The following is a 24,107-nucleotide window of genomic DNA, read 5'->3' as shown; positions in this document are numbered from 1 at the left end:
CCAATGAAACCAATCTCCCTTATATACTGAGGTACAGCTGAATTTGGCCAGACCAATCAGTATTTTAGCAGGAAGAGTTGGAAGACATTTGTCCAAAATCAGCATAAATATGAATTCACTATGGTTTAAAGCTAGATGTGACCTTAAAAACTATAGACCTGGCTGGGTATGGTGGCACATGCCTATAACCCCAGTACTTGAGTGGCTGGCACAGGAGGATCACAGGTTTGAGACCAGACCCAGCAATGTAGGGAGACTCTTAGCAACCTAGTGAGACCCTGTTTCCAAAACAAAAAATAGAAAGGTCTTGGGGGTATAGCTTGAAAGTAGAATGGCCTTAGGTTCAATCCCCAGTAACACACACACACACACACACACACACACACACACACACACACACACACACACGACCTGACTCTTTATTTTATAAACAAACTAGTCCCAAGATATTAATTGATTCTGTTAAGGTCAAACAAGTTGTTGAAATAGAAGCCAGGTATCTGTTCTTTTACTGTACCACAGTGTTAGCATCCCATTCCCAATCTGAAACGGCATGTAAAACTTGAACTGAAACTTGCCTGATTGGAGGGAGAGTCAACTGTGTTCTTCAAAAGAGAATTTAGTCCTTCCTCATATTTAATATGCATCATGTATTTATAATGACCTTATAGCATGTGGATAGTAACCTCTGCAAACATAAAAATAAGCCTTTCCCAAGACTGTGTTCATTATGGCAAACTTTGGGGAAATGTCAGAGGATGCTAGGAGAAGCCCAGTATAATACCTCTTTATGTATTTATTCCTGTTTTTGCTGGATTTAGATGAAAAAAAAAGTCTTATTCCATAAATCTACATAGCTATACTATGATGCTGGGGTGAAAGAAGAATTTTTTTTTATTGTGGTGTAATATAAGAAAAGCTAGAGCTGGGATGTAGGTCAGTAGGACTGACTGCACTTGCCTGTCATGAACAAGGTCCTGGATTCAATCTCCAACACTGTTTGAAAAACAAAATAAAAGCTGAGCATGGTGGCATACGCTTGTAATTCCAGCATTTGGGAGGCTAAAAACAGGAGGATCGTGGTTCAAGGACAGCCTCAGCTACTTAGGCCCTTTGCAATTCAGTGAGACTCTTGTTTCAAAATAAAGAATAAGAAATAGTGCTAAGGTGTAGTTGGGAGGTAGAATGCCCCTGGGTGTTCCATCCCTAGCACCGCAAAAATAAATAAATAGATAAATAGATAAATAAATAAAATCTATATTGGAAGCAAGAAAAAATGGCTATAGTCTCTTTAGGTATATAACATTGTAACCTGGGATAAGTATTAATTCTTCTTTGGCCTTTGCTCATCTGTAATACAGAAATAATGTATTTCTGGACTCTAGATACCCAAAACGATCTTGAAAAAGAACAAAGCTAGAAGATATATATTTTCTGATTTCAAACCATATAAAGCTACAATAATTGAAACAGTGTAGTACTATTCTAAAGGCAGATATATAAACCATTGGAGTTAAATAAAAGCCTAGAGCTAAATTCTTCCCTATATTGTCAAGTTATTTTTGACAAGGTTTCCACGAACATTTGGTGGTAAAAATAATAATATTTTAACTAAATATTGTTGAAACATAATAATTACATGGAAAAGAATAAAGTTGGACCCTTACCTAATCCCATATACAAATATTAACTCAAAATAGATAAAAGACCTAAATATAAATCTTAAGACTATAAACTTTTAGGAGAAAATCTGGGTCATAAAACCTCACAACACTGAAATTGGCAGTGATTTCTTGGATATGATTTCAATGGCACAGGCAACAGAAGAGTATACAAACTCCCTAAAAAATAAAAAAAATATTGTATATCCAAAGACAATGTAAACAGAGTTAACAGTTACTAATAGAATGGGATAAAATATTTCCAAATGCTATATCTGAAGGTATATTAATATTCCAACTAGAAATCCTAAAAATTAACAACAATAAAGGCAAACAATACCATTTAGAGATAGGTAAAAGACTAACATAAGTAATGAATCTCCACAGATAACCAATCTTAGTTGACTGTTGGATGGAAACTCTTGTTTCTCTGGTTCTGGTGTATGTTACCTATGAGTATTTTCTCTAGTGCTGGTTTTGAAGACAAAAATTCCTTCAGTTTCTGTTTGTCATGGAAGCTTCTTATTTCTCCATCTAATTTGATAGAAAGTTTTGCTGGGTAGGAAATTTTTGGTTGGAAGTTGTTTTCTTTCAGAGTTTGGAATATGTTACTCCAAGCCCTTCTGGCTCTCCTGACTTGGTTTGGGAAGTCTGGAGTGATTCTAATTGGTTTGCCTCTGAATGTCACTTGGCTCTTTGTTTTTGTTGCCTTTAAGATTCTCTGCTTGGCTTCCACATTGGTCATTTTGACAATTATGTGGCGTGGGGATCCTCTTCTCCGATCCTGTCTAAAGGGATTCTATAAGTTTCCTGGACCTGTGTATCAACCTCTTGCTCTATGTTTGGAAAATTTTCTGCTATTACTTCCTTGAAGAGATTGTTGATCCCTTTGGTTTCACTTTCTTTTCCCTCCTCTATTCCAATTATTCTTAGGTTAGCTCTCTTAAAATGGGCCCATATTTCTTCAATATCAGATTCCTGCTGTCGGATATTTTTTCCTAGATTAGAAACTATGCATTCATTTTTGGAATGATCATCTTCTAAGAGCGAGATTCTGTTCTCCATGTGTTCTAATCGGTTGTTTGTGCTTTGAATTGAGGCCTTTACTTCATTAATTGCATCCTTTATCTCTTTTTGGCTCTCTCTCAGTTCTTTTCGAAGCACCTCTATTATTTCTACAGTTATTTTCCTGATTTGATCTTCTAGAAATCTCTGATTTTCAGTTTTATCGGGTTCTGATGTTGTGGGGTTGTGGACATTCATTGCTCCAGTGTTATTCCTCTTTCCCATGATTTCGGAAGTTTGTGCCTTCTCTGGGTTCTTCCCTTGGGTCACTATGACTTCACTTAAGGTGTTCTGGATCTCGAGTCTGTAGTATCTCAGACCCCACTACTCCTTTACTGGGTTGTATCACAGAGTCTCCGACCCAGAGAGTCGATAGAGGCTGCTTTAGACTGTGGGGGGTGCCAGGTTGCACGTTCTCCTATGGTGTGATATCTCTGCCACCACCCCTCCCCCACTGGGTCAAGTCCCAGGGAGTACAGTACTGGGATTTCTCCTCTGTGGCCCGCAATTTGACTCACTGTTCTTGAGTACGCAGATGTAGCTGTACTGGATTCGGTGAATTCTCTGCTGCTGCCGCCGGTGGCAATATGGCACCGCTGCCACGCCCTTGGCCGTGAAGCTGGCGTATTTCTTCTTGGTTTTGTTTTCCACTCTGAATCCCTGCGGCGTGTGCTGAGCTCAGCCACTGGGAGCTTTAGATTTTACCTGCAGCGAGAAATCCCGCCTGGCTGTTCCGCAGCGGCTCACCTCGGCTTGCTGTAGCCGTCAGTGAATTTGCCGCTGCCGCCGGCAGTATGGCACTGCTGCCACGTCCTCGGGCGTGAGGCTGGTTATCTCCTCTGTGGCTCTGAGCTCTGTTCTCAGTCCGCTTTCTCTCTGGAGCCTGGTGATTTTTTTGTTTCCCTGGTGATGGTGTTTTCTGGCTATGAAAGGCGCTGATTTTGTGGTAATCTCTCTTTTTTTGTAAAAGGCTAAATAATGAATATTTTAGCCTTTGCAAACTGTGTCATCTCCAATTCGTTAAACTCTGGTCTAGCTCTAATAAAACTTCATTTATAAGAATGTAACAGCATATTTGACTCAAGGACTATAGTTTATTGATTCCCTAGTTTAGGTTTTAGAAGAAGAAGGATCTAGGCTCTATTGAAAACGTAGTATGTCTTTCAGGCAGTCTTCAATTAGGCATGTGACTTCTGTGAGCCTTGAAATAACTTACTGAGATAAAGGGAAATGAATGAACATGTTTCTTCCTTAAAAATATTTATAACTCAAGCTGGGCATGGTGGCTCATGCTTGTAATCCCAGTACTAAGGAGGCTGAGATAGGAGGATCTCAAAAGTTCGAAGCCAGCCTTAGCTACTTAGTGAGGCTTTCAGCAATTTAGTGAGACCCTGTTTCCAAATAAAATATAAAATAGGTCTGGGAGTATATCCCAGAGGTAGAAAGCTCCTAAGTTCCATCCCCAGCACCACAAAATAAAATAATAAAACCCCACATATTGACACAGATTACAAAATAGTATGGGATATTTTTAAAACACAATATATCTAATACAATTATACACACACACACACACACACACACACACACACACATATATATATATGAACACATAAAATACAGAGTAAAATAAAAATGAAGTTATCTTAATGTGTTGGAATTTCAAGTGGTTTTTGTTTTCTGATTTTTTCCATGAAAAACATTTGTGAATATAAATTATTAAGAATCCAGGAGAATCTAAGCCAGGTAAAGCCACCTTGATCTTAGCTACCATGCTTCTTGTTACTTAGCGCATTCCGTAAAACTCTCTAGAGTAAGCAATGGGATGGGAGTTTGAAGTTCTTTGTTTTATTGTGGCTTCTATCCAATATGCAAAGACACCAGTCAAGAATTAACTACAATCCTGATAGTATATATGATAGTATAGTATATATTTGCAGGTAGAAATGATGTGACTAGTTTGGCTAGTAACCCAGACACAACTTAGTGGGAAATTAATCTTCAGTGTGGTCACCTATTCCAATATCCAGACTATGACTTTGAAAGTTTTAGTACTTTTTTTTAGTTCACTGAGAGGAGAAGGATATTTTAAAGGAGGTCTCTTGTCCGATTTACTAATCCACATTGAAAGGGTTTGTATTTCATAAACCCTCCAAGTGATTCCTTTGCAAGTGGAAGTTTGAGCACCACTTTCTTAGCCTAACTACCAGAGGAAAAGAGCATCCCCTGTGAAGGATGACATCTTCCAGACCTTCAAGTTACAGTTTTTCAATTAATATGGCTGACATTAATTTAAAAATTACTTGACATACTAAGAAATGGAACCAATTAGCCAAAAGAAAAAAATAGATGACAGAACTAGATCCAGATATTAATATTATCAGACATGGCTTTTAAAATAATTGTGCTTAATATGTTCAAGAAAATGTAAGATGGAGGATTCTGCCAGAGAATTGTGATCTATTTTTAAAAAGTTGAAATTCTAGAGCTGAAAAACAACTGAAATTAAGAAATCAATTGGTGTTGCTGCAGAACAGCTGCATAGATTGCCAAAGTCAGTGATGGCATTCTCCCACCCAGGAGACTGTTGAGGGCAGGAAGCAGCAGTAGCACTGAATAAAAATAAGAGATGGTAGAAGTGCCCAGGAGGGCACTGAGTAATGTTTTTAAAGGGAGCTTTTAAAAGGGGGTGTTAAGCCAATGAATTTGAGAATCTATGAGCTGAAGAGAAGATTAGAGTGGACAGTAGAAAACACCAGGATGAAAATTAGAGAGCTTAAAAGGATGGAAGATACAGAAAGACATAGTATTGCCTAGAAGGCCTAACTAGGTAAGCCACTGGAGTTCCAGCAGAAGAGAGGAACTAACTTTTTCATTGAACACTATTTTACAGTGACTGATGGTCACAACAGTGATTATTCAGATGTGGGTATTTGATAAACATTTTCTTGAAAATGAACTAACTCAGCTCATCAACTATTTTTTGCCAAGTATAAAATTTAAACTTCCTAACAGAAATTAAAATTTTAGGAAGTCTGTATTTGTTGCTTTAAATGATATTAACAACTTTCTAATATTTAGACTGTTCTAAGATTAAAGGTGATAGTAAAAAATGTATTTTTAATTGTATAATGAAATATGTCAATATTGGAAAGAAATATATAACTTGATGCACTGATATATTCAACTAAAACATATTGTGATTGTAAAGCAAATATGAGAATCCAGATCTTTTTTTCCCCCGGTATTAGGGGCATTCTACTTCCGAGCTTCATCCACAGTCCTTTTTATTTTTATTTTGAAACATGGTCTCACTAAAGTTGCTGAGAGTCTTGCTAAATTGCTGGGACTGGCCATGAACCTGCAATCTTTCTGTTTTAACCTCCCAAGTACTGGTATTACAGGAGTGTAACACCTCACCTAGCTCCAGCTGTCTCCTACTAAGCCAACATTAAAGGAAATTTATAAAAACAAACACTGAGGTAGGAGGATCACAATTTTGAAGACATCTGAACAATCTAGCAGGACTCCATTTTAAAATAAAGAAAAGGCTGGGAATGTAGCTCAGAGCTCAGTGATAGAGTGTTTCCCTAATATGCACAAGACCCTTGGGCTTTCTAACTCTAAGCTAACATCCACAGCCCTATTTTATTTTTATTTTGAAACAGAATCTTGCTAAGTTGCAAAGGGAGCTCACTAAATTGCTGAGGCTGGCTTCAAACCTGTGATCCTCCTGTCTCTACCTCCCAAGTACTGGGAGTACAGGTACAGGTGTGTGCCACCACATTCAGCTAATATGACTCTTCACTAAACTTCTTTGTTTTGGAAAATATAGTCTTTTTTACTTAAAAATATTGGTATTAACATATTTTGGGGAAGGATACTAGGGATTGAACCCAGACACATTCTACCTCCAAGCTATACTGTCAGCCCTATTTTATTTTTATTTTAAAATAGTTTTTGCTAGGTTGATGAGTGGCTCACTACTTGCTGAGGCTATCCTCAAAGCTGCAATCCTGTCTCAGCCTTTTCAAGTACTGGGATTATAGGTGTGCACCACCACACCTAGCTCTAGGGCTACTATTTTTAAGTGAATTAATAAATGCATTTTAACTTATTGATTTAAAATTTAATAAGCTAGGTATATCACCCACATAAACAAAAGATCTTGAAATCCTCATTAATTTTTAAAAGTATGAAAAGTTAAGCCAGTCATGGTAGTGCATGTTTGTAATTCTAGTACTTGGGAGGCTGAGACAGAAGAAGTGCAGGTTCAAGGATAGCCTCAGTAAATAGTGAGACTCTCGTCATCTAGTGAGATCTGTTTCAAAATAAAAATTAAAAAATAGAGCTGGAGCCGGTCGTGGTGGTACACGCTTGTAATTTCTGAGCTTGGGAGGCTAAGACAGGAGGATCGCATGGGTTCGAAGCCAGCCTCAGCTACTTAGTGAGGCTTTCAGCAACTTAGTGAGACCCTGTTTCCAAATACAATATAAAAAAGGTCTGGGAGTATAGCCCAGAGGTAGAAAGCCTCTGGGTTCCACCCCCAGTACCACCAAAAAAAAAAAAAAAAAAAATAGAGCTGGGGTGTAGCTTGGAGGTAGAATGCCCCTGGGTTCAATCTCCAGTAACACACATACACAGTTATTGAGACCAAATAAACTTGAGAACTATCACTATAGAAAACAAAGTATAAAGAAGGTATGAATAATTTTATGCTTATCAATGTGAAAATAGAGGTAAAATGGAAAATTCCTTTAAAAATACCAAAACAGAAAATATAAATAAGCTTAAATCTTCAAAGAGCTTGAACCTTTTATTTAAAACTTTCCTACAAAAAAACACTATAAACTTAGATGGCACTTATTGCTTCAATTGTTTAAAGAGGAAATAACCTGTATCTTACATAGATTCTTACAGAAAATAGACAAGTAAAGAATACTTCTCAGTTTATATAACCTTAGTTCACAAAGCTGGTCATTATATTTCAAGAAGAGAAAATCATAGGCTATTTTTTTTCATGAACATGGATATAGAAATTCTAAACTAAATAATAGTCTTTATAAAAAGTAAATCTAAAGCCAGGCGTGATGGTGCACGCTTGTAATCCCAGCATTCAGGAGGCTGAGACGAGAGGATTGCGGTTCTCAGACAGCCTCAGCTACTTAGTGAGGCCCTCTGCAACTCAGTGAGACCCGGTTTCAAAATAAAGAATAAAAAATAGGGCAAGGGGTGTAGTTCGGAGGTCGAATACCCCTGGGTTTCATCCCTAGACCCGAAAAAAAAAAAAAAAAAAAGTAAATCTAGTCGGGTGTGGTGGCCCATGCTTGTAATCCCAGCGCTTGGGAGGCAGAGACAGGAGGGTCATAAAGATTCAAAGCCAGCCTCAGCTACTTAGTGAGGCTCTCAGCAACTGAGACCCTATTTCCAAATAAAATATAAAAAATAGGTCTGGGTATATAGCCCAGATGTAGAAAACCCCTGGGTTTCACTCCCAGTACCACAAAAAATGTAAATCTACATTTTAAATAATGTTATAACTTAGGCTGGGATATAACTTAACAGTAGAATGTTTGCCTAGTATGCTCAAGGCTCTAGAATAGATTCTTGGCACTGAAATCAATCAGTTAATCCAGTAAGTCAAATCTCTTGACCAAGGTGAGCTTATAAAAAAAAAAATTAGGCTGGGCGTGGTAGCCCACACTTGTAATCCCCACGCTTGAGAGATGGAGACAGGAGGATCGCACAAGTTCAAAGCCAGTCTCGCTAGCTTAAGAGACCCTGTTTCCAAATAAAAAAATTTAAAACAGGTCGGCATGGTGGCAAACGCTTGTAATCCACGCGCTTCGGAGATGGAGACAGGAGGATAACGCAGGTTCGAAGCCAGCTCCACTGGCGTAAGAGACCCTGTTTCAAAAATACAAAAATAGGTCTGGGAGTATAGCCCGGAGGTAGAAGAGCTTCCAGGAACCCCAGTACCACCAATATATATATATATATATTAGGTCTGGGAGTGTAGCCAGAGGTAGAAGGATTTCTAGAAACCCCAGTACCACCCAAAAAAAAGAAAACAAAAACAAAATCAACATTGTATTACAATTCAAAACCTATTCAGTGTTTCAAAATGGGCATTGGAGAGGATTTTAATTGTCCCAATGTATTTGAAATGTGCCAGAGGTGACAGATATACCAATTGCCCTGATCTGATCATTAAATATTGTATTTATTGAAATGCCACAGTATAGCCCATAAATATGTATAATTACGGTGTCAATTTGAACAAATTATATGTAAAACCATTTTTAGAGTAAAAGTTATTCAGTGTGACTTACCATGTTAGCAGAAAAAAGAGAAAAATGATAATATTGTGGGGGGACATGTGATGGAAGGAAATTATTTAAATTTGATGGATATAAAAGACATCACACTAATGGTAAAATGCTGAAAGCATTCTCTCTGAAGGCAGGAACAGAGAATATGGATGTCTTGAATTTGGTCATTCTTACTGATGGCAGATAGCATTCTTGTTATTTTAAGTTTTTCTCAGTTCATTTTGAGAGTATAGAAACCCTTTTTACATGCTTATAATTATAGTGTTTGGGAAGCTGAGATAAGAGGATCATAGGATCTAAGCCAGCCTCAGCAACTTATTGAGGCTCTCAGTAACTTAGCAAGACCTTGTTTTTTAAAAAAAAAAAATGGACTGGGAGTGTAGCTCGAAGGCAGGATACCCCACGGTTCAATCCCGGCACCAAAAAAAAAAAAAAAAAAAAGAAGGAAGGAACCCTTCAGAAGCAGTACACAGGTTGTACACAGCACAGTCTTACTTCTGCTATTCCTTTTCTATCTCTGCAGGTCCTATCTGACTCCTGTGCGAGATGAAGAGGCAGAGTCTTTACGGAAAGCACGCTCCCGACAAGCTCGACAGACAAGAAGGTCTACTCAAGTGAGTGATTTTTAAATGTCCTTTGTCTTGCTACCTTTCCATTGGAGGAACATTTTTTAAAACTAAAATGTAATCCCTGCACTTGGAAGGCAGAGACAGGAGGATCATGCAGGTTCGAAGCCAGCTGCACTGGCTTAAGAGACCCTGTTTCCAAATTTTGAAAAGTATAAAATAGGTCTGGGAGTGTAGTGTGGAGGTAGAAGGGCTTCCAGGGACCCCCAGTACCACAAAAAAAAAAAAACAAAACCCTAAAATGAATACTCTATTCCAGCTACTGTACTAAAAATTTTCATTGTGTTAAATCTTATACTACATTGATTCAAGTGAATTTATATCTATATCTACTCTCCCTATCTCTTTCTCCAGACTCAAAGCCGGACATATGCTTGTGCATAAGAATGTTACACTTAAGGGTATTGAGAATTCCTGTACTAAGCCACGCGTGGTGGCACACGCTTGTAATCCCAGCTTTTGGGAGGCTGAGACAGGAGGATCGTAGTTAGCAGACAGCCTGAGCTACTTAGTGGGGCCCTTTGCAACTCAATGATACCCTGTTTCAAAATAAAGAATGAAAAATAGGACTGGGGATGTAGCTCGGAGATAGAATGCCCCTGGGTTCCATCCCCAGTAAAGAAAAAAATTATTTACCCCATAGAAGGGAAGAATGTGCATGATATATACATGTGTGAAAATGTCACAGTGAAATCTATAAGTTTATATGATCACTATACCTTAATAAGCCAGTCATGGTAGGATACCCTTGTAATCCCACTACTTGGAAGGCTGAGACAGGATTACAGGTTTGATGACCTGTAAAGTCAGCAAATAGGGACTCATTTTAAAGAATAAAAAATAGGGCAGGGGCTGTAGCTCGGAGGTAGAATGCCCCTGGGTTCCAACCCCAGACCCACAAAAAAAAAAAAAAAAGTTAAACATAGAGTTTGCATTTTACCCAGTAGTTCTACCCTTAAATGTATATATATAAGAGAAATGTAAACATATGTCCTTATAAAAATTATATATTGGTATTTATAACAACATTATTCATAGTAGCCAAAAAGTAGAAATAACCCAAATACCCATTTATTAATGAATAAAAAAATAGTATATCCATACAACAGAATATTATTTTGCATGAAGAAGTAATGAAGTACTTCAAATGCTACAACATAGATAAACCTTGAGAAAACATCATGCTAAGTGAAAGAGGCCAGACACAAAAGACTCAAATGTTACAGGATATGTTATGTCCAAAATTGCAAATCCAGAGAGAGAGAGAAAATAGATTAGAGCCAGGGGCTCGAGGGAGAAGCAGTGGGACTACCAGTGATTATGGGGTTTCTTTTCGGGGTGATGAAAATGTTCAGAAATTAGATTGTAGTGATAATTGTACAACTCTAAATATACTGAAATCCATGGAATTATGCACTCTAAAAGGATAGATTTGGGCTGGGGATGTAGCACAATGGCAGAGTGGAGTGCTTGCCTAACATGCATGAGGCCCTGTGTTCAATCCCTAGTATTACAAAAGGAAAATTTTTTAAGGGAAAAAAAGATGAATTTTATGATGTGGATTATATTTTAGTAAAGGCATTATGGGTGGAGGGAGGAGTGAATCCATTAAAGGAACCCTAGAAACAGTTTAAAGAAGACTGTGACATAGTCTACAATGTATTTTGCAAAAATCACAGCACAGAGAACCAACAAAAGTGGTAAGCAGAGTATGTTTGCCAACCCGGACACCTCAAGACTTGCTTGGAAGTTGTCAGTAGTAGTCCAGGCTGAGAATGATTCAGGTATGAACCCAGGCTGTAATGGCAGTGAAAATGGAGAGAAGGCCATGGATTAGAGCTACTTGGAAGCAGAGAAAGATCCCATGAAGCAAAATGAAAAGGAGCAGCCAGAGAACCTGAGGGAAACCAGAAGATAGTGGAAATAAATGAAAAACTAGTGTTCAGCCGGAAGGAGAGGGTCACCAGTTTCAAACGCTGTAGAAGTCCAGTAGGAAAGATGATGACTGAGAAAAGAAAATGTACTTAGCAGTGAACAGATCCTTGTCTTCCCTCGCCCTCCCAAAGTTGGGGGTCAAGGATTCTTTCTTTGTTTTGACTTGATGATTGTTTCCCTGATTAGAATTTATCTTCCATGATGACCAAGACTGACTATATATATATGCATATTTTCGGTTATGTTTTATTATGTTAAATATACATAAAATAAAATTTACCAACTTAACCATTTTTAAAGTATACAGTTTAGTATTATTAATCATTCATGTTGTGTAGCTGTCACTACCATTCATCTCTACAACTTTCTTCAACAAACTCATAATCATCAAATAATTACTTCCCGTTTTTTCCTGGTAACCACCATTCTACTTTCTTCCTCTAAGAGTTTAACCACTTTAGGAACTTCACGTCAAGTGTAGTTATATGGTATTTGTCCTTTTGTGTCTGGCTTATTTTATTTGGCGTGTCTTCAAAGTTTAGCAATACCATAGCATATATCAGAATTTTCTTCTTTTTGAGGCTGAATAACATTTTATTAGAAGTATATGCCACATTTTGTTTATCCATTTATCTGTTGCTGGATACTTAGCTGTTATGAATAGTGCTACTATGAGAGTTACTGTGTAAAATATCTTCAAGATCCTACTGGCAGTTGTGGTTGTATTTTCTCAAAAGTGGAATTTGCTGGATCATATGGTAATTCTATTTTTAGTCTTTTAAGGAACCACCATACTATTTCTCATAATGGCTGTACTCTTTGCATTTCTGTTAGCAGTGCACAGGTACAAGGTTCCAATTTCTCCACATCCTTTCTAAAACTTGTTTTCTGGTTCGTTTTTAATAGTAGTGACCATAATGTTATGAAGCAACATACCATTAGATTCCATAACTTTTCTTTGTTTCAGTATTTTTGTTTTTGTCTGATGTTTGGTTTGGTTTTATTTTATTTTTGTGGTACTGGGGATTGAACCCAGGGGCAATCTACCTCTGAGCTACACCCTCAGCCTTGTTTTATATTCTTATTTTAAAACAGGGTCTTGCTAAGTTACCAAGCACTGGCCTGGAACTTAAAATTCTACTGTATAAACTTACCAAGTGCTGGAATTATGGGTATGAGCCACTGCTTTCAGCTGTTTTAGTATCTTTGCAGAGCCTTCCTTTACCCATAATGCCCATGGTCTTTTTTTAGTCCTCAAAACCCAGTGTTAAGCCAGTTGTGGTGGCACATGCCTGCAATCCCAGTACTTGAATGGCTGAGACAGGATATTACAGATTCACAGCCAGCCTCAGCAAGTTAGCAGCACCCTGTTTCAAAATATAAAGGGCTAGGAGGTAAAATGCCCCTGGGTCTAGGCCTAGTACCCACCCCCTCAAAAACAAAGGTTCTTGACAGAAGTCATTTAATTTGCCTTTATAGTTTCATTTAATTCTTTATTAAGAGAATGAATGAATAAGTGAATTAATAGGTTTTTTTTAAGTAATTGTGAAGCCAGATGTGGTGGTACACTTAAAATTCCTGCATTCAGGAGGCTGAGACAGGAGGATTGCAGTTTGTGGACAGCCTCAGCTACTTAGGCTCTTTGCAACTCAAGACCCTGTTTCAAAATAAAGAATAAGGACTTCCGGGAAGTTGGCAACCGAGAAAAGCAGGGCTTAAGAGCCCCGCTAACAACCAATCTCCATTACCACAAAATCAGCGCCTTTCATAGCCAGAAAACACCATCAGCAGAGAAACAAAAAAATCACCAGGCTCCAGAGAGAAAGCGGACTGAGAACAGAGCTCAGAGCCACAGAGGAGATACACCGGCCTCACGCCCAAGGACGCGGCAGCAGCGCCATACTGCCAGCGTCAGCGGCGAGTTCATGGGACGGCTACAGCAAGCCGAGGTGAGCCACTGCGGAACAGCCAGGCTGGATCTTTCGGCGCAGGAAGCATCTAAAGCTCCCAGTGGCTGAGCTCAGCACACGCTGCAGGGACTCAGAGTGGAAATCAAAATCAGAGAAGAAAAAATACGCCAGCCTCACGGCCGAGGGCATAACAGCGGCACCATATTTCCACCGGCGGCAGCAGCAGTGAATTCACCGAGTCCAGTACAGCTACATCTGCGAACTCAAGAACAGTGAGTCAAATTGCGGGCCCCAGAGGAGAAATCCCAGTACTGTACTCCCTGGGACTTGACCCAGTGGGAGAGTGGCGGTGGCAGAGATATCACACCATAGGAGAACATGCAACCTGGCACCACACATAGTTTAAAGCAGCCTCTATCGACTCCCTGGATCGGAGACTCTGTGATACAACCCAGTAAAATAGTAGTGGGGTCTGAGATACTACAGACTCGAGATCCAGAGCACCTTAAGCGAAGTCATAGTGACCCAAGGGAAGAACCCAGAGAAGGCACGAACTTCTGAAATCATGGGAAAGAGGAATAACAATGGAGCAATGAATGCCCACAACCCCACAACATCAGAACCCGATAAAACAGAAATTCAGAGATTTCTAGAAGATCAAATCAGGAAAATAACTGTAGAAATAATAGAGGTGCTTCGAAAAGAACTCAGAGAGAGCCAAAAAGAGATAAAGGATGCAATTAATGAAGTAAAGGCCTCAATTCAAAGCATGAACAACCGATTAGACCACATGGAGAACAGAATCTCGCTCTTAGAAGATGATCATTCCAAAAATGAACGCATAGTTTCTAATCTAGAAAAAAATATCCAACAGCAGGAATCTGACATTGAAGAAATATGGGCCCATTTTAAGAGAGCTAACCTAAGAATAATTGGAATAGAGGAGGGAAAAGAAAGTGAAATCAAAGGGATCAACAATCTCTTCAAGGAAGTAATAGCAGAAAATTTTCCAAACATAGAGCAAGAGGTTGATACACAGATCCAGGAAACTTATAGAACTCCCTTTAGACAGGATCGGAGAAGAGGATCCCCACGCCACATAATTGTCAAAATGACCAATGTGGAAGCCAAGCAGAGAATCTTAAAGGCAACAAAAACAAAGAGCCAAGTGACATTCAGAGGCAAACCAATTAGAATCACTCCAGACTTCCCAAACCAAGTCATGAGAGCCAGAAGGGCTTGGAGTAACATATTCCAAACTCTGAAAGAAAACAACTTCCAGCCAAAAATTTCCTACCCAACAAAACTTTCTATCAAATTAGATGGAGAAATAAGAAGCTTCCATGACAAACAGAAACTGAAGGAATTTTTGTCTTCAAAACCAGCACTAGAGAAAATACTCATAGGTAACATACACCAGAACCAGAGAAACAAGAGTTTCCATCCAACAGTCAACTAAGATTGGTTATCTGTGGAGATTCATTACTTATGTTAGTCTTTTACCTATCTCTAAATGGTATTGTTTGCCTTTATTGTTGTTAATTTTTAGGATTTCTAGTTGGAATATTAATATACCTTCAGATATAGCATTTGGAAATATTTTATCCCATTCTATTAGTAACTGTTAACTCTGTTTACATTGTCTTTGGATATACAATATTTTTTTTTTATTTTTTAGGGAGTTTGTATACTCTTCTGTTGCCTGTGCCATTGAAATCATATCCAAGAAATCACTGCCAATTTCAGTGTTGTGAGGTTTTATGACCCAGATTTTCTCCTAAAAGTTTATAGTCTTAAGATTTATATTTAGGTCTTTTATCTATTTTGAGTTAATATTTGTATATGGGATTAGGTAAGGGTCCAACTTTATTCTTTTCCATGTAATTATTATGTTTCAACAATATTTAGTTAAAATATTATTATTTCTACCACCAAATGTTCGTGGAAACCTTGTCAAAAATAACTTGACAATATAGGGAAGAATTTAGCTCTAGGCTTTTATTTAACTCCAATGGTTTATATATCTGCCTTTAGAATAGTACTACACTGTTTCAATTATTGTAGCTTTATATGATTTGAAATCAGAAAATATATATCTTCTAGCTTTGTTCTTTTTCAAGATCGTTTTGGGTATCTAGAGTCCATATTCCATATTAGGATAGAGTTTTTTTCTGAAAAATAAATATATAAATATATGATAGTTTCACCTAAAAAAATAGAAAAAAAAATATTCTCTGGTAAGAAAGAAAGTAAAAAAATATTGAAATGTTATCTTTAAGTCATCAAAAGCTTGGTATCAGACAAATGAAACTGTTATGTGAGATTATCATTTTTAATTTTGGATAAATTGCTATAATACTAGATGTCAACCACTAAGCCAAGCATGGGAGGGAGGGATGGGGAGAGAATGGGGTGGGGATCGGGTGGGGGCTGACTGGGCGATGTGTGCATGTATGTCTACAAAAGTTTGTATCCCACTATGATGTATGAATACAGTGCACCAATAAAAAAAAACTGCAAAAAGAAAGAAAGAAAGAAAGAAAAAGAAAGAAAGAAAGAAAGAAAGAAAGAAAGAAAGAAAGAAAAGAAAGAATAAAAAATAGGGCTGGGCGTATAGCTTGGAGATAGAATGCCCCTGTACCACCAAAAAAAAAAGTAATTGTGGCTTTGGTACCCAGTCAACACCCTCCAGCTTCAGGGTTCCTCTTCCTCTGAGGACTTTAGCATGTAACCACTGGTTGGAATCCCATCACTCTTCCTAACTCCCTTTGTCCCTGCTGCATGTGACTTATCATTTGCTTTTCTTCTGTCCCGCTTGCTGCTCAAGACAGAAATTAATGGGGAAACATTAATTGTTGGAACATCTTTGTATGATCCCTAGAGTTTTTTTGGGAAGTTATGTTAGAAAAAAGAAACCAATCTAGGATTTTAGATGTTTTGTTGTTATTCTCGACTAGCTCTAAATTTTCACTTCATTGAGCCTATTTTTTTTTTCCTCTGAGTAAAATTAAGTTTTTCTAGTATCTGCTATTCAGAGATTCTCTTTTGTTAACTGTTTGATCCTGGGAGAATAGGATTTAAATAAAGATGCCAAGAACTATTTGGTATGGAAGAAATACATCTGTAACAGGCAGGCATCAGTGTTGACCTATTTTCTGGGGATTAAATTGGGAAAGCTAAAGTATTACATTTGAAATGTACCTAGATTCAGGCCTAGGTTCTTTGCACACTAACATACTTATTTTAGGCATGTATTGCTTGAAATGGCCTCATTATGTATTCTGGGAGCTTCATTTGGGATTTGATAACTGCTAGATCTTGGGGAGTTTACCTGTTCCCTGCTCAAGAATTCTTCCATGCTAATGTGAAACTGCCCTAATCCTGTGATATTTTCCCAGGGTGTTACCCTAACGGACCTTCAGGAAGCAGAAAGGACTTTCAGCCGGTCAAGGGCAGAGAGGCAGGCTAGCGAGAAGCCTACAGACACTCAAGGTCTCGAGGGGAGCCCAGAGAAGCAGGAGCCCTCAGCTGTCCCAGCAAAGGAGGCTGTGGAGGGCCAGCAGTCCTGGAGCAGGTGTCTGGATGAAGAGGTGAGCACGTGTTGCTGGCATGTACCATGAGAAAAGCAGAGTAATTTGAGTAATTTGGTGAATCTATTCTTCACTGATAATTCAAGCGCTGTTCAACCTTGCAGTGGACCACTCATAGAAAAACACTGCATGTGGCTGTCATTAGTTGGCAAACCTTTGTGACTAAAAGAATTTAGAGGATGTCGATTCTAAAGTGACATCCCTCTCCCCAGAAGTTAACTGATACTCCTGTGTATGTGTGTGGGAAGTGTTACTAGCAGTTGACACTCTACTAGTGTTACTAGAGGAAGTTTACCTACAAGCTACACCCTCAGCATTTCTTTTAATTTTTTGTCTTGAAACAGGGTCTTATTAGGTTGCTGAGCATGTCAGTATTTGCTGAGGCTGTCCTTTAACCTATGTTCCTCCTATCTCAGCCTCCCAAGTACTGGGATTATAGGTATGTCCCACCACACCCAGTTAGCTAATGCTTTTTTAATAAATGTCTTTCTATTCTAAGAGAGGTTATAGTGTACTGCAAATAAAAATATAAGCATTTATTAAGTATTCATGCCAGCTACTATTTTAAGCATTTTTTATGTATTCTTTTAATCCTCAGAAAAATCCTCTGAGGTAGATATTATTATTTCTGTTTTACCTATGAGGAAGTCAAGACACACAGGTTGAGCAAGTTGCCTAACATTTCACACAGCCGAGGAGTGGTTAAGCAGGATTTGGACAAAGGCAGTGTGACTCCACAGTTTGTTCCCATAACCACTAAAGTGTTTTTATCCAAACTGCTGCAAACTGAAGAACTTTCAAAGAGCTCCTGGGAGTCAGTGTTGGGATGGACACTCTGATTTATGTTTCATTTCTCTAGTGGAGTTGGTAGTCACAGAAACAAGGGTATATTTAGAATAAACATACTCCTGGTTTACCTGAGAGAGTTCCAGTTACAACTGTTGTTTCTGTATAATTATTGCCACTCCTTTTCACACTTAAAAGTATCCTCATATACACTGATAGATTTTTTTTGGTCACTGTAGTTATAAAAGAATGAAATCTCTTTTTTGCTTTACCTCTAAATGGCTCCAAGAAATGAGATTTTGTTGGCTTTATAGGATACCATATTTATTCATTACTCATTACCAGATATTGTTCTAAGCATCTAACACACATTAGTCTGCATCTAGCTATCCTGGGATAGTATCATCCCTATTTTACAGATGAGGAAGCTGAGGCTCAGAGAAGTTAAATAACTTAGGAGGTCATACAGCTAACAAGTGCTGAAGACCGAATGAGACAAGTTCTATCTGACTCTAAAACTTACTTTATTTAATTGCTTCTGTCTTTATAATTTTTTGTTATCCTTTTTTTTTAATAATCTCAGAGATTGAACCCAGCCCCCCCCCCCCATCTTGGACATGCTAGGCAAGTACAAGATTCAACTGAGTTAAATCTCTAGCCCTTTTTATTCTATCTTGAGACAGACTTGCTAAGTTGCCCAGGCTAGCCTTGAACTTGTGATCCTCCTGCCTCAGCCTCACTTGTAGGTTGAATTACAGATGTGTACCATCATACCCAGCTTGTTTTTATAATATCTAAATTGTATATGTATATGACACTGGGGATTTAAAACCAGGGATATTCTATCTCTGAGCTACACCCTATTTTATTTTTCTTATTTCCAAAAAGGGACTTACTAAGTTGCAGAAGGCCTCGCTAAGTTGCTGAGACTGACCACAAACCAGTGATCCTCCTGTCTTAGCCCCCCAAGCACTGGGATTACAAGTGTGCAGCACCACACCTGGTTATAATTTCTGAATGTAAAAGTGAACAGTCTTACCACCCCCCCAAAAAAAAGTGAACAATGTTTACAGTATGAACTTAATATACAGTAAGAATTTGTCTATACATCTTAAATAAACCAAGTTAAGGCTAATTGTCAAATTCTATCTTAACATATTTCAAGGAGGAAAATGAGAATTATAAAAAAGTTTCAGAGGATTAGAGATGTAGCTCAGTAGTAGAGTGCTTATACACCTGCACAGGGCCTGGCTTCTATTTCTGGCACTACATACATACATACATACATACATACATACATACATGTACGTATGTTTCAGTAAGCTTTGTTACAGCAAGTTAATAAAGTATTCAGATATTGTAGAATGCTAGTATTCTGTCTTTTTTTTTTTTTAATGTTACTGGGGATGGAACCCAGGGGCATTCTACCTCCAAGCTATGCTTCTAGCCCTGTTTTTTATTTTTTATTTGAAACAGGGTTTCACCTAAGTTGTGGACGGCCTCACTAAGTAGCTGAGGCTGGCTTTGAACCTGCATTCCTGCTGTTTCAGCCTCCCAAGTACTAGGATTACAGGCATGTGCCACCATGCCTGATTGTATTCTGTTCTTAGATGGTTCCTACCTTCTATTTCTTCATACTCTTGAACTTCTTATTTTTCTGTTTAATTTTGCCTTTCAGCACTCCATTTGAAAAAGGCCATCATTCTTCCTATTCCTACCAAAAATAATTTTTATTAGCTGGGCGTGGTGGCTCACGCTTGTAATCCCAGCCTTCGGGAGACTGAGACAGGAGGATCACGGTTTGTGGACAGCCTCAGCTACTTTGTGAGGCCCTTTGCAACTCAGTGAGACCCTGTTTCAAAAAAAAAGAATAAAAAATATGGCTGGGGGTATAGCTCAAAAGTAGAATGCCCTTGGGTTCCATCCCCAGTACCACAAAATAATAATAATAATTAATAATAATAATAATAATAACAACAACAACAACAACAACAATTCTATTAGCTCAGTCAGTGCTATCTAATGCCCTTTGGTCATTTTAGGAATAATTTGACTGCTATTAACATAATGTTATTCTCAGAACAGGAGTCCAGAAGCTCAATTTTTCTGGCTAACTTTAGTTCAACTCAGTGACTATTGACTGAACATCAGCTATTAAAATAAGTCTCTTAATATTGAAAAAAACATTTTAATAAACATGCTATCTCTATCCTTTGGCTGGACTTGACCTCTCACACCTCATCCTGTGGATTATTTCCAGCCAGTGTATCTTCGCCTGAGGTATACAACTCAACCAGACAAAGCCACAACACCATTGTCTCCTTCTACATCAAGACCTTCACTCTACACCAGTTCCCATCTGCTTCGGACAAGTAGATCTTCAGTCCCTGATTCGCAGAGTTCAGAGACTACTGCAAATACTGCGAAGGAAATGGACAAAAATGGTATGCAGACTTTCCAAAGATGGAAGCCACTCCCCAGTGCACATGCTCCTGATTCTTAATAGCCATACTTTGCTTTATTCCCGGCCAGAGAGCGAAGAAGCAGACTTGGATGATCAGTCCTCTAATAGGTTGTCCATCCGGGAGAGGAGGCGGCCCAAGGAAAGGCGAAGAGGCACAGGCATCAACTTCTGGACAAAGGACGTAAGTCTGTGCTGTGGCATACCCCTTTACCCTTGGCTGCCATTTTTTTCTGTTGAGTTTAATAGAAAGAATGCCACATGGTACCATGAATCTTGCAGATTGACAAGAGCTATTACTGAGGAAAAGAAAAGCAAAACTTAATTGCTGTAGGACTCATTTGGTATGTTTCTGCTGTATGCCCATTACCTAGCGCAATGCTAAGTACCTGTTGGATACTCTGGAAATAATCAATAAAGAATTCTAGAAACTTGAAATTTAAGCCAAGCATGGTGATACGCTTGTAATACCAGTACTTGGGAGGCTGAGACAGGAGAATCAGGTTCTCAGCCAGCCTCACCTACTTAGTGAGGCCCTCTGCAACTTAGTGAGACCCTGTTTCAAAATAAAGAGTAAAAAATAGGGCTGGTAGAATGTCCCCTGGGTTAATCCTCAGTACCACCCAAAAAAAAAAAAAAAAAAAACCACTTGAAATTTATAGCTATCACATAAACAAAAATAAAATATAAATTGACTTGGCAGGTTTTAGCAGTCTTCCCTAATATTCCCTGAAATTCATGTAGTCAGCAATATCTTAATACCACATTTAAGAGATTTTAACTAAATATTTTAGGAGAGCTATAAGAAGTTTGAAAAATTTAAAATCTGTAAGTTAACAGAAGTTGTTTTGTGTGTGTGTGTGTGGTACTAGTGGTGGAACCCAGAGGCTTTCTACCTCCAGGCTATACTTCCAGACCTATTTTATACTTTATTTGGAAACAGGGTCTCACTAAATTGCTGAGAGCCTCACTAAGTAGCCGAGGCTGGCTTTGAACCTACGTGATCCTCCTGTCTCAGCCTCCCAAGCGTGTGCCACCACGCCTGGCCAGAAGTTTGTTTAACTCAGGAAAAGTTCAACTCTTTTGAAGAGAAAGGACAAATAATATAAAACAGATTATGTTGACTCTTAAATAAGAAAAGAGGAGTACTTAACTAACCATAAATACAGATTCAATACATTAATGCACCCTCCTCTTCCATACTCTTCTTACTCAACCTTATTATTGGCCCCTTTTTTTTTCATACTGGGGATTAAACCCAGGGGCATTCTACCTCAGAGATGTACCGCCAGTCCTTTTTATTTTTATTTTGAAACAGGGACTTACTAAATAGCTAAAGTTGGTCTCAAACCTGTGATCCTCAGCCTCCCCAATACCTGAATTGCAGTATATGCCATCGCGATCAGCTGTGTGTGTGTGTGTGTGTGTGTGTGTGTGTTTTACTGGGGATTGAACCCAGGAGCATTCTACCTCTGAGAAACAGAGTCTTACTAAGTTGTGGATGGGCCTCATTAAGTTGCTGAGGCTGGCCGCACCCTGTAATTCTCCTGTCTCGGCCTCCCAAGTGCTGGTATTACAATCGTGGGCTACCATTCCTGGCTGAGCGCTTGTTATTGGCATTTTAAAACCCAGTGACAGCCGGGTGTGGTAGCAGATGCCACTTTAATCCCAATACTTGGGAGGCTGAGACAAGAAGATCACAGGTTCATGGCCAGCCTCAGCAACTTACCAAGGCTCTCCACAACTTAGACCCTGTCTTAAAATAAAAAGTAAAATAGGTCTGGGCAGTGAGCTCAGAGATATAATGCCTCTGGATTCAATTCTGGTTTATATATACACATACACACACATTAAAAAGAACCAAAGTGGCAATAACTTGAACCAGATGCCCCTGGTTACTAATAACTTATTTGAAAATTAGATAAAACTATTCAGTGAAAGAAGGAATGAGATAGTAATACTTGTCTATTAGAAACTATCTCTTAGAAAAGTATTTCCTTGTTAGGGCCAAATAGACTAATAAATTTTCCCCCCAGTGCTGGGAATCAAACCCAGGGCCTGTGCATACCAGGTAAACACTCTACTCAGCTACATATCAGTTCATACATTTTTTTAGGGAGTGGGACATGCTGGGGATTCAACACCATGGGCATTCTACCTCTAAGCTAGAGTTCCCCCCCAGCCTTTTTTCTTTTTTCTTTTGAAACAAGGTCTTGCTAAGTTGCCGATATTGACCTCAAACCTACAATCCTCTTGTTTCAGCCTTCTAAATACTGGGATTACAGGCATGGGCCACCACACCTGGCTGCCCATAGACTTATGACAGAGAAAAAATTAACACTCTTTCTTGAAGATACATTTTTTCCAACTGTGGTTGACTTGACATTTTTTACTGCAGGTGATGTTTCCAAGTTGCCTGCCTGTGACAGCTGTTAAAAGTGGCAGTAATGGGGCATCACTTGGCTGTCAATTCTCATTGTCCATGTTTAAAATGCCAAAATGCATAATTGATAGGAACTGACCTTATTGCTTTCAAAGATATCTGTGACAATGATTCTCTTGATTTTCTTCCTCCTTCCTTTTCAGGAGGATGAAACTGATGCCTCTGAAGAAGTCAAAGAAACACTGGTAAGTGACAAGCCAGTGAGGCATGTCCCTGTAGGACTCAGTCCTGCTCTCCTGCACACGATTCCAGTAGACAAGCCAGTCCTATGCACATGTGTTCTGAGGGGATTTGGAGCTGGACTCCCTCTGAGTGGTGCAGCAGCTGGTGCTTGGTGGTACTTTGTCATGGGTGTCACAGTGCTCATGCCTTGAACAAGTTTCCAGTGTCTGTCTGTGCCAGCTGCCTATCTCTAATACATTATAAGCTCTCTTTTTTTCTCTGTTGAATGTTATTGGATTTAATAAAATACTTTGAAATCTTTGGGAGAAAAGTAAAAAGTGATACTTTTTATGGGTCTATACTAATGGAGAAGAATATAAATGTGGAGAATATAAAATATCAGACAGTCTAAAAGTTATTTATGTTTTACTTTGAAATAAAGTCATATACCTCGCCTCTTCTACAACTCTGATCTCTTAAAGCCAGGCATCCAGCTCCTCTCTGCAGTGAGACACCTAGCATTCCTGAAAATTGTTGAGGCTCTTGTGAGCCACTCAAAACACCTACAATGCTGAGGATTTTCATCTCAATACTGTTTTGTAAGAAGGAAGGAATTTGTTATTGGTTAGTTGAAATGCATGTGCTTTTCTATGGGAGATTACATAAAATGATGGCCTTTTGGTGCTCTACAGTTTACTGGACACATGCCAATATTAGACTTGTCAGAATTTACATGTGTCCCAATATACTTGCTAACTCATACTGAAAAACAACAGCTAACTAATTTTTAGCAGAAGAGAGATATAAATAGTAGATTGGTACTGACCTGCCTATATTTTAGTCAAAATTCAAAATAGTCCAAAAAGAGCAGTGTCGTAAGTAATGGTAGCATAGGTGAGAATTGCCTACCCTTGGTTGAAGCTGGGGCTGTTTCACAAAGGCAGGGGCAGGGGCAAGAGAGAGGGGGGGAGGGTAGGAGGGAAGGAGAGAGAGGAAAGAGCAAGAGGAGAGGAAAGAGAGAGAAGAGAGATGCGTGCATTCATGCAAACAAACAACAGCAACTCTTAGATTCTTTAAGGGACTTGGACAGGATTTTGGACACAGGAAGAATAAATATAGGAAAGTTCCTTTGGGAA

The 24,107-nt window shown here is 38.7% G+C and overlaps 1 protein-coding gene across 8 annotated transcripts in view; it reads left to right on the top strand.

Moving 5' to 3' along the window:
• The window catches only part of PPP1R12B (protein phosphatase 1 regulatory subunit 12B), a gene marked incomplete at both ends in the record, with an annotated part of 232,936 nt that overhangs the window by 127,158 nt on the left and 81,671 nt on the right, over positions 1 to 24,107 (top strand). For 7 of the 8 annotated variants that reach the window (XM_080698454.1, XM_080698449.1, XM_080698452.1 and 4 more), the window contains 5 exons: positions 9,582 to 9,672; positions 16,928 to 17,119; positions 20,166 to 20,349; positions 20,438 to 20,550; positions 22,953 to 22,994. In XM_080698454.1, the coding sequence (XP_080554580.1) occupies positions 9,582 to 9,672; positions 16,928 to 17,119; positions 20,166 to 20,349; positions 20,438 to 20,550; positions 22,953 to 22,994 (622 nt within the window). Of the gene's footprint in view, positions 1 to 9,581; positions 9,673 to 16,927; positions 17,120 to 20,165; positions 20,350 to 20,437; positions 20,551 to 22,952; positions 23,010 to 24,107 lie in introns of all 8 variants that reach the window. The other variant, XM_080698453.1, reaches the window with a different exon arrangement.

Source organism: Muscardinus avellanarius (assembly GCF_963383645.1).
Source record: "Muscardinus avellanarius genome assembly, chromosome: 7".
Taxonomy (NCBI): domain Eukaryota; kingdom Metazoa; phylum Chordata; class Mammalia; order Rodentia; family Gliridae; genus Muscardinus; species Muscardinus avellanarius.
The sequence above is the reverse complement of the archived record's forward strand: the minus strand, read 5'-3'. Positions and strand labels throughout refer to the sequence as shown.